Source organism: Bos indicus, chromosome 25, assembly GCF_029378745.1.
Source record: "Bos indicus isolate NIAB-ARS_2022 breed Sahiwal x Tharparkar chromosome 25, NIAB-ARS_B.indTharparkar_mat_pri_1.0, whole genome shotgun sequence".
Taxonomy (NCBI): Eukaryota; Metazoa; Chordata; class Mammalia; order Artiodactyla; family Bovidae; genus Bos; species Bos indicus.
Genome location: NC_091784.1, coordinates 30,142,327 through 30,153,011, shown reverse-complemented (window position 1 = coordinate 30,153,011; position 10,685 = coordinate 30,142,327). Strand labels below are relative to the sequence as shown.

The window sequence follows — 10,685 nt, the reverse complement described above, 5'->3', positions numbered from 1 at the left end:
AGACTCTACTCATAGGAAACTCAAGATTTTTGACTTAAGACATTTAGGAAGATCTCCTGGAGTAGGAAATGGCAACCTACTCCAGTATTCTTGCCTGGAAAATCCCATGGACAGAGGAGCCTGGGGGGCTATAGTCCCTGGGGTCGCAAAGAGTCAGACATGACAGAGAGACTAAGCAGAGCACAGCACATTTCCTTATATATATTATAAGGGAATGTGTGGTTTCTTTTTCCTATGCCCAAGAAGCTTAACTAACATGAAAAATTCCAAATGTTTAAGCAAAAGCTAAGCAGTGCCTGAATACTAATATTGGGAAGGGCTTGGCAAATGGAATCCCAGAGGCTAACACCATTAGCTTGGGTGTCTGCAAAGTTTTCTTAATTAGACTGTCTGCTCCCCAGCCGGAAGCTGGTTCCTATTTCTCACCATATGCTCCATAGTCAGCTACTGCCCCTGCTGTCAATCATTCCCCCTCCGAAGCCTCGCCAAAGACCAGATCCCCGGCAGCTTTCTTGCAGGCTTCTTGCAGGCTTCTTGCTTCTTGGAAGCGGGTGATGTTGCTGGCCAGTCAGCAGACAGATCTGGTTGCCCTTCAGGGTCATGGAAATGAATTTTACGACACTTTTGCAAATAACACCCCCAGATAACAAGCTGAATCTCTCATCAAAAGAAAAAAAAAAAACTTTTATTCTTTTCTATTGCATAAATAATGGTAAATTAGACTCTTTTTTTTATACAGATTATATATTTACAGACAAGTTTGGTTAGAGAAAACATCTGGTAAATATGGCAGTCAGGTTTCCTTTATACACTAAGATAACATAATAATAATATGTACTTCATGAGATCAGTAAGTTGCATGCCAAGTTAATTTATATTAGTATTTACATTTTATATAAAGATTTTCTTCTGACTAATCTGCTGACTCTCTCATTATTTAATAGCAGAAATCATCAATGAATACTGAATGGAAAAATAAAAGAGATGGAATATGAATGAGGTAAATGGGAAGATTGTGACCCAGGATTGCAGTCTTAGTGGCCTATTCTGGATAGGAGATCTGCCAAGCTCTTGTCATTCTGCTTGTAATAATCCTTATCTGTGCTCCAATTTGCATCCCGCCATTTACCACTGTGCTTTGGAAAAAAACTCACATCTCAATTCCAAGGACCCCTAGGATCACAACAACCCCAACCCCCAGCAGATGACAGCTTGCCAACCCATTCCCCAGCCAGATTTGGGGGCTGATTTTCCTCCAAGGGCATTGTCTTTGGTGAGTCCTTGGACAAATAGCTTCTTCCTAGACTTCCAATTGGGAAAGAAAATCAAACCCCACTAAGAAGCCATTCAAAGACCCCCGAAGCCTGACTCCCAGATTAGAAAGAAAGCGCGTTCTTTGATTTTCCTTGGAGAGAGCCGACGGCGACTTGAGTCAGTTTCCACCAGGAGCTCAGAGGACCCTTCCCTGGCCAATCTAGGACTTTGCAGGAAAGAGCAGTTGGGGCTCACTAGAAAAACAATGACTGGGACCTCCATTTACTTCAGGAAAAGAAAAAGAAAAAAACAGGAGAGAGACATAGGATTTTAGGTTGTCATGGGCAGAGGGCTGGAGACTTGTGTGGACCCTGTAACCGCGCTCTCTCTGCCCTTTATCCTTCATCATGGGTGGATCGCTTCTAAAGCAGGCACCTGTGCTCAGCATCACTCATCAGCCATCTAAGGAGTGTTGCTGGTGCCTGTCTCCCCAGACAGTTAATCGAATTCCTAACAATCCCCAGAGACCATGACTCTCTTCCTTCTGCAGTGGTACGAATAATTACAAGCCACTATCACACGTACAGGAACTGCTGTTCCAAGGGTCAGAAAAATGAGTAAAGAAAGAAATGACCAAAAGTTGTGCTCTTTATACTCAGTAACTTCCAGTCAGGCTTTTTCAGATGGGGAAACTGCATCTTTTCCCGGAATCTGGCTTTGTTTTACCCTCCTTAGTCAGGAATTCTGATCCATGTGACCTGAGGTACAGTGACCCCATGCCCTTCATTTTGACCCTGGCTCAGACAGGACACAAAGCCCTTCTTGGATGCTCCCTTGAATCAGCAAGTCCTCAGGGAACAAACAAAACCTCCTGTCTACAAGACGCACTGGACATTGCATTGTTTCATCTACAGACAAAGGACACCAAAAGAGATACTTTATCACAACGGCCTCTGGGGATTTGTATTAAAAAAAAAAAGTTCTTAATACAATTCATAGGGGACATAGGGACCCTATCAAGTGTGGGAATTCACTTTGATTTGTTTCAGATAGTCACAAGAGGAGGGCTCTTCTGAGTCATCAGGTTGACCTTTCCTCTTGTTTTAGAGATGAGAAGACTGAGGCTGGGAGGGAAAACCACTCAGAATTATCTGACCGGTGGGTGGCAGAGGCACCTGGGGCCCTGCCTCCTCTGATCTTTCTGGCTGACCGAGTTGCTTACATATCCAGTACTAATGTCTTCTCTCCTAGCCTCAACAGGTCTGAGCCCAGACAGAGCACTCTGGGAAAGGCATTTTGGGGTTTGGCAAATCAGCATCCCCCAAGGAAAGGTGAGCTACCAGCCCCCTCTTGAAGCTCCCAGTGCATGTGGTTGGGATCAGGTTGGTGGGCAGCAGCCCTATGGCACTCAAGCCCATCTAGGCTCCCAGGGTAGACCAGATGTATATGGAAAATGTTCAGAGATCAGCCACAGCCACCTTTTAAAAACTTTTTCTCTCCCAGGTACAGGGATGAAGCAACATCATACTTGAATTTTACATTCCCTGGAATATTCCTCCCTAATTATCCTGCTGCTCTACTCCCCTGGAAAATTCCAGCCTCTACTTCCGTTTCACTTGAACAATAATGTGTAACACTGCGAGAAGCATGGGTTTGAAAGCCAAGCCAGCTTTCTCAAGGAAAAGAGGCAGATGAGAGCTACACCCAATATGGGGGGCACAGAATTGGGGGGGGGATGTGCTCAATGGATAAGCTACCCAAGGCAGGGGCAGGAAGGCAGGATACTTGGCAAGTTTTTCCCAACTTCAGACGACTGTCTTTGGGGGACTGGCAGAACATGATTCTTTGTGACTATATTTCAAGCCAACAATCACATTAATTTTGCCTCCAAGGCTTTTTGAGTATTGTTATCTGGTCTCTTGAGACCTTATAAAGAGGGTCCTAAACCAATATTCACTAGAAACCATGGCTATTTCAATGACTGTGGACTTAGCACAGAGCATAGGACACTAAGAGAAGTGCTTGGCTGGTCTGCACGCCTGACCTTTTCCCTCCAAACCAAGTGCCTATGACAAGGCCACATAATGGAGGACAGTCCCCTGAGTGACTCAGTCAAAGGAAGGAAGAAGTGAAGCTGAACAGTTCTGACATTTAAATTGTCATGGAGACAGTGTCCGAAAGAGGCAGCCTGAACCCTGCTCTATTTCTCCATTGCTTTAAATAATTCAAATTGAAAACCTTAGCTGTGGAATAATGCTTCTTTTCTGTTCCTGAAGGATATTTTTCCCCTTCTGGGGGAGTAGAGGTGGTGGTGGAGGATGGCTAGAGCCGGATCTTTAGGTTATGAACTCTTCACCCTGGCGTGACTGCAGAAGAGGCCAAGGAGAAATCTGAGCTCATTTCAGATAAATGATCTCCAGGGAAGATGGCTCCACAGTCCTCCTGGCAACACAACCAGTATATTGCCCAAGTTTAGAAGCCCAAATCCATCTGTATCATCATGGTATTATAGAAAAAGGGGCCCCTTCTTTTTGCAGTCGGGTTCCAGGCCTTCTGAGTATCTTAGTGGGATAGAATGAATAACACGATCACTACAGACTTTTGGACAAATAGTCAGTGCAGTAAATGACCAGTATGGTTCGAGGAGCAGAACTCAGTAGCTTCCATGGGGGCAGAGCAGAAGAGCACAGCAGAACAGGGCTTCAAGGCGTGCAGCCACGCACGGCCATGCCAGCCATGCTGAGGATCTTGGGGGTCACACCCTACTTTTCCGGTCATGTCCTCTACTGTCCCAGGGAGGCTGCTAGCTATTGGTTACGAGCAAAGCTCTCTTTGATTTATGACCTGAGTCTGGACTTAAGCCGAGAGAAGGCGTTTGGAATAAAGGATAAATTTCTCTCTCCCAGCTCTTCAATACATCACTTTGTGATTCTGTGGATGGGAGGTTGGGATGGGGACATGATTATCAAAATAAGCGTGCAATCTTTCATTAGGTTCTTTTGGCTTAACAGCAGACAGGAGACCATTCGTCAGGTGCAAACTGAGACAGGTAGCAGGTTTCAAGACAGAAGACATGTTGTACAAATCTTGTTCTTGGCAAATCAAACACCTAGAAACTTCTGAAACCACTGGACTGGCCGAGGACCACATGTAAACCTCAGTTCACTTTAGTTCACGTTTCTGGCTTGTGGGAAAGCTTCTCAACAGGCAAACAGATGCTTTTAAAGATGGGCTTAAAATATTTTTTGTTTTCCAGGTGGCATTCCTGCCTTTTTGCCCAGATTCAGGGGGTCTTTGCTCTGGGCTCTGGGAGGTGGGGAAGGTACCACCTGGCTCCTGTTCTCCTGAGCAAATAGAAGGACAGGTCCAAACAGAAGAGACAAAGGCAGAGCTTCTTTCAGGCTAATTTCTCCCACCAGCGGGCTATGGATTCGGGGAGTCAGAATGCAAGCAGGCTGAGCCCAAGTGTTTGTTCTTTAAGGAAATGTTCCCTATTTTTGTGAGTCTTGGCACACTCAGGGTGGAATGCAAGGGTTTCCATGGCAACACCCTTTTTTTTTTTTTTTAACCAGATTGGTGGTCATGTGGGACCCACACATATGCCAGAAGCCACGGTTAATAGTTCCCGGGCTGGGTCCTGTCTGGGGGCTCTGGGAGTGATGGGAGACAGCTTCTCTGGGGATCAGGGTCTGTACCCCTTGTCTCTCACGCATATGACTCCCAAATCATCACTCGTGTGGTAGGAAGAGGTGGTATAGAGGACAAGAATGAGCCGAGCTTGGTTTGCCAGTCACTCAGCCACCCCATAGGAGATTCCTAAGTCTACTCACTGGGAGGACAGAGTAAGAGTTGATTTACTCCCTCTCAGCTTCTGCAGAGGTCCCCTCCAGCCAGGGGCCGCATGGCACACTGGAGGACCGGGACTCCTAGAGTCTTCGTCCAGGCACGCAGGAAATCCCACAGTGTGGAAGGTGTTGACTGGCTTGAAGTATCATGGGTGTGGACAGGACTTGGAGTGGGACAGTGGGAAGCCAACATCTTATACCCAGTACCGTTGACAGACCATCCAGGCAAAGCTGCCAGGGTGTCAGCTCTTAGCACCCAGAGCCTGCAGGTTGCCACTGCCTCTGGGCTGTTTCCACACACTCAGGCCCTGGCACAGTGTGTGAGGTTACCACGGTAGGAGGTTAACTTCAAGCCCATCAAAGTCTATGGCATCTTTCTTGCCCTCTCTCCTTAGCAACATCCTTAGAAGTCATCCTCTCTAGGACACCTTCTCCTAGATTTTCTCCTGGGTAGGATGAACTTACTTCCTGGTCACTAGGAGAGATGAAAAGGGTCCTCTTTAGGGAGAGGATGCTGAGGACTTGTTGGGAAACAGGCTGTCGGTGTCTTTCTAGATTTCCTTGCTTACACAGCAGCTAATTTCTCTAAGGTTTAACCCTCATATCCGTCAAGGTCCCTTCCCCCCAGGAGGAGGCACAAGCACTTGTACTTTCTAGAAGTACTCTTTGTTTTTTGCCCTGAAGTCCAGCATCACCTGCAGCACTGCCCTCGCATAGGGCAGGGTCCTTTAAGAGTCACCCCTGGCGTCTGGATCCAGTCTACCTGGTGTCTCTCATACCCCTTTCCCCAGGAGGACATGGCTGAGTCATTCATGGAGTCCCTTTTACTTAAGTCCAGTTAAAAGAGAGAGAGAAGGGGCAAACTGCTTAGGGTGGAAACTAACGGTGAACTTGCCCTGTGCGTTCATATTCTGCATTTGCACCTGTTCTTGTTCTGAAGTCTGGTCCTGAGGGATGGAGGTGAGTCAGGCAAGAGGGGAGAGAGGAGAGGCAGACAGACACACAGTGTCTGGCAGGGCTGGGCGGGCAAGAGGGGTGGGCAGGTCGCTGCCTTACTTGGCCTGGATGTGGGGGACCCTGGGCATTTTTCACAGAGGGACTCACTCACAACCTCCCAGGCTCCAGGGAGCTGACTCCTGCTCCTCCCTCCATGCTATGGCTCAAACCCTATTTCTACTTGTGCTCATTTTGGATATTTGCAGTGGGGAAATTTTGAGAGCTGCTCCCGGGCTGTTGTCCAAAGTGCTTGCAGGGGTAATTTGGAAGAAGACCCCAAGCTGACAGCTTGGGTGCTCCAAGTCTGAGAAGACTGGAGGGAGAGGGCAGAAAGGGACAGGAGGCTTGAGGAGGGATTCCAAAACACACACCGCACCCCCAAAACCACTTGGTGCAGCAAAAGAGGAGTCTGGCACCTCCATACTGAATGAAAAGGGAAAAGGGACGGAGGAAAAGCTTGTAGCTCTAGGATGCAATGGAAAGAAAGAGGAGCAAGACAATCCCACCACAGAAATCAAGACCTGAGCTTGGAAACATACAAAGGGAAGTACTACTACGAAAGATTACTGGCTAATCAGACTACTCGAGCTTGGGTGAGTGACGGTGGTGGATATGGCAACTAGGAAAAGTCCGGAAATCAGAGACTTGAGATGGGGTTGGCTTCACTTCCCTTCCCCAACAGAAATGTTTTACTTGTGGAGTCGGCTGAGCTTATTAACATCTTTTCATTTTCTCATGAAAATGAGTCAGTTGCAGAATCCAACTGCAGGACCATGTTACATGAAATACAATCGTTGGATCCTTCCATCTTTCCCGTTGGGATGGTGTTTCTCTATCTGGGAAAGACAGACTAACAAAGCAAATCTGAAGATGAGAGAAAGGCGAGCGCACAAGGACCTTGACTTACAGAGGTCTCTTACACATGGTGATGTGTTCAGACTCCATCACTCTGGACAGCTGGGGCGTGGCTTGCAACAAACACCTCCTTCACCACCAGCCGCGGCCCCTCCCCATCCCCAAACGACCCAGCCCAAGAGGCAGGGATGTGTGTCGGAGGACAGGCTACTATCAGCAGTAAAGCGATGAGGGACGATGGATGGATGTCACACCTGAAGAAGCCCGATAGATACGTCTGTCTGTGTGTCAGGTTATAGAGATGCCCACGGCTATGCTTCTCTGTCGTCTAAATGGCAGCACAGGCGGCAAAGCTGGGAGAAAGGCTCTCTGCAGATTCCAAAATGCTGGTGCGCGGTGTGCTCTAGGAACAGAAAGCCAAGTGCCGACGGAAACCGAGGGCTCCCCAACTCTGCCAACAAGAGTCCCGTAGAAAAGGCAGTAGACCGGAAGCGGAGGGGTGCACCCTGCAGACCGCTGGGCGCTGCACCCCCTTCAATGGCTTTCCCCTCACGTCTGGGTGGGGAGGGGGCTCCACTGGGTGGAGGAAGGAAGCCAGGGTGGGACAGGAACGTCCACTTCTTCAGCAACCCAGAAGTCAGCCTCTTGGGACTTGAGGGTCGCCCTGGGGTGGGGGTGGAGGTGGAGGTGGAGGTCGGGGGAGTCTCCAGTTGACCCCCGGGGAGAACGAAGGGGGCGCGGTGGTGGTCAGCCTCTCTCTTGCTCCCTCACACCGCCAACCTGGATTGCCATGGGAATCCCGAGATGAACGTAAAGTTTCTCTTTTCGAGGTCCTACCGGCGTTTGAAGCGGTCGTCCGGAACTCCTGGCTATTTATTGCATTTGGAAACAAGACCATTAAAGCATTGAAGACAGCCCTTTTGTGTACCTGCCAAGGGGATGGAGTGGGTTTGCCACAACACGGGGTTGCACTGCAACCTTGGGTTCTGCGCCAGACGGTGCCGCTCTGCACCGTCCGCATCCGCTTGTGTGGAGGACGAGTCTGCCCGCGGGGCAAGCACATGCGCGGAGCCGGGAGCGCAGCTGCTGGGGAGGCGGCTACTCCATGCCGCTCCGGAGGATCTGGTTGGCCGCAATCAGCATGACGCTTATGATGAAGGCCATGGCGAAGGCGCAGATGAGGCTCTTCCGGACACAGGTCTGTCTGTTCTGCTTCTGGGAATGCACTGCGGGGAGGAGAGGAGAGGGGAGCAGAGGGTCAGGAGGCGGGGAGAGAGGGTGGGGAGGGGAGAGAAAAACGACACAGTGAGAAGGGGTTGGGGACCGGGCACCTCTTCCTCAACAAACCCAGGGACCAGCCCCCAGCATGAAGACTGGTCACTTCCAACAAAGCATCTCCAGGTCAGCTCTGGGAGGACACTGGGCATCCCGTGTCCTGGCAGGTGGTAGGAGGTGGCAAAACTTCTAGAACAAAAATCATGACAGATGTGATGTTCATTGGGAGGTACAGGCTTCTGGATGCGATAATGGAGCTACAGCAATGGAGGAAATAGGCAACCTTTTAGAGTGAGTCTCACCGAAGGCATCATTCAGGCCTGCCATGCCCGTTTTTTGCAGAGCACCAGTCTCCCATGTCTGAGGCAGCTGGTACAGACAGAACCAGGTTCCAGTGCTTCGCTACAGACTCCTTCGGGGCTGGAAGACACTTACCTTCCCTAGGATTGTTCCTAGGGTGGCTGATGGTTGAAGTGACTCTAAGCGACTTACAGCATTATGGCGAATATGCATGTCAGTGTCTCGAGAGCAGGGTTCCTGGGTGAGCAGCATGGCATCATCAGGAGCTTATTCAAATGCAAATTCTCAGGCCACCCCTGCATCCCGCAGATCTACTGAATGGGCAACTCTGGAAGTGGGTTCTTCCCAGGTGGCGCTAGTGGTAAAAGAACCCATCTGCCAATACAGGAGACATAAGGGACTTGGTTTGATCCTTTGGTCAGGAAGATCCCCTGGAGTAGGAAATGGGAACCCACTCCAGTATTCTTGCCTGGAGAATCTCATGGACCAAGGAGCCTGGCAGGCTACAGTCTATAGGGTTGCAAAGAGTCAGATACGACTGAAGCGACTTAGCATGCATGCATGAGAGTTGGGCCAGTGATCGTCCATGTTTACCCAGGTGACCCTGTGCCTGATGAGATCTGAGACATGGGGACCATGAGCACTGTGGACAGCATGAAGCAGGGAGGCATGAACTCCTCTCATACTTTTTGGAGGCAGGGTGTCCCTGCCCCCAGATTCTGTGGCACCAAGGGTCTAACCTTGGCTCCTGGGGTGGCACTCTCTTCATCTTTCTGTTGGGCGAGGTCTTGTGTCACCATTTTTATAAGACCCACAAGAAACCATTAGTTGGTCTTGATCAGGAAGCAATAACAAATATGGTTTACGAATATAGACCAGAAATAGGGAGATGGAAATAACAAGAAAGGAAACGCTTTTTTTTTTTTTTCTTGGCTGCTCAGCACATGGGATCCTAGTTCCCTGACTAGGGATAGAACTCAAACCCCTGCATTGGAAGCATAGAGTCTTAACCACTGGACTGCCAGGGAAGTCCCAAGAAAGGAAAAGCTTTGAAAAAAAGAGGGACAGGTCTCTCCTCCAGGCATTGTTTCCCATGACAGAATTTCTTTTCCTCCTTTTTCCTCTTTTCATCTCACCTCCTTCCCTGTCCATTCGTGGTCCTGCAGTGGTGTTTATACACAGTTTCCCACCTACTATGAGGCAGAAACCCCTTCCTGGGAGGCTGGTGGGAAGGCTACCTACCTCAGGGCTACTCACTGGATTAGCAGCATCAGCACCATCTGGGAATTTGATATCAATGTGAATTCTCCAGCCCCTCCATAGGATGACTGAATCCAATCTCTGGGGCTGGAGACCAGGAATGTGTGTTTTTAATAAGCTCTCCAGGCTCTAGTGATAAAGAACCCACCTGCCAATGCAGGAGACATAGAGACTGGGGTTCAATCCTTGGGTTGAACATGGGAGGGCATGGCTACCCACTCCGGTATTCTTGCCTGGAGAATCCCATGGACAGAGGAGCCTGGCAGGTTACAGTCCGAGGGGTCACAAAGAGCTGGACACACTGAAGCGATTTGGTAAACGTGCACCAGGTGACTAAGGAATCTCTGGGCCCTCCCCCACTCAGAGCTTTTCATTCAGGAGGTCTGGGTGGGGCCCAAAGGTCTGAGAGAGTTTGAGTTGCTGGGGACCGGAGGACTGCATATGTTTATGTGCGTGAATGCGTGTGTGTGTCCGCGCGTGGGGATGGGGGTATTGTGGAAACCCAAGACCAGGACAGAAGAACATTTTCAGATTAGCTTTCATTTTGCAAAGGGGTCCTTCTGCTAGACATTCTATTGTACGTTGGTTTTTCTTTAGGCCAAATTAACTGGAGAAAAAAATATAATTTCCCTTAAAATTACTCTCTGCTAGAAAGAAGCATGGCAAAAGAAAATGGTCAAAGTAGGGTCCACATACCTTTTAAAAAAAACCTGCAAAAAAGTTCAAGTTCCTCTCCTCCCTGACACTCAATGGCTCATCTAAAGCCCTAGAAATAGCAGAGAAGAAGCAGGTAGCGTGTGATGTTTCTAGCTTCCCCTGAGACAAGGCGTTGAGGGGCCTCTAAAAATTACATCCACCAGAAAGTTCCTCTAGCAAGCCGCACTCCACAGAGACCCAGCA

At 49.1% G+C, this 10,685-nt stretch overlaps 1 protein-coding gene across 2 annotated transcripts in view; it reads right to left on the bottom strand.

The window, feature by feature from the left end:
- Positions 1-663: 663 nt before the first annotated feature.
- CALN1 (calneuron 1) overlaps positions 664-10,685 on the bottom strand; it is a 462,940-nt gene continuing 452,918 nt past the window's right edge. For both annotated transcript variants that reach the window (XM_019988189.2, XM_070779998.1), the window contains one exon: positions 664-8,176. In XM_019988189.2, the coding sequence (XP_019843748.2) occupies positions 8,049-8,176 (128 nt within the window). In that variant the 3' untranslated portion in view covers positions 664-8,048. The remainder of the gene's footprint in view (positions 8,177-10,685) is intronic.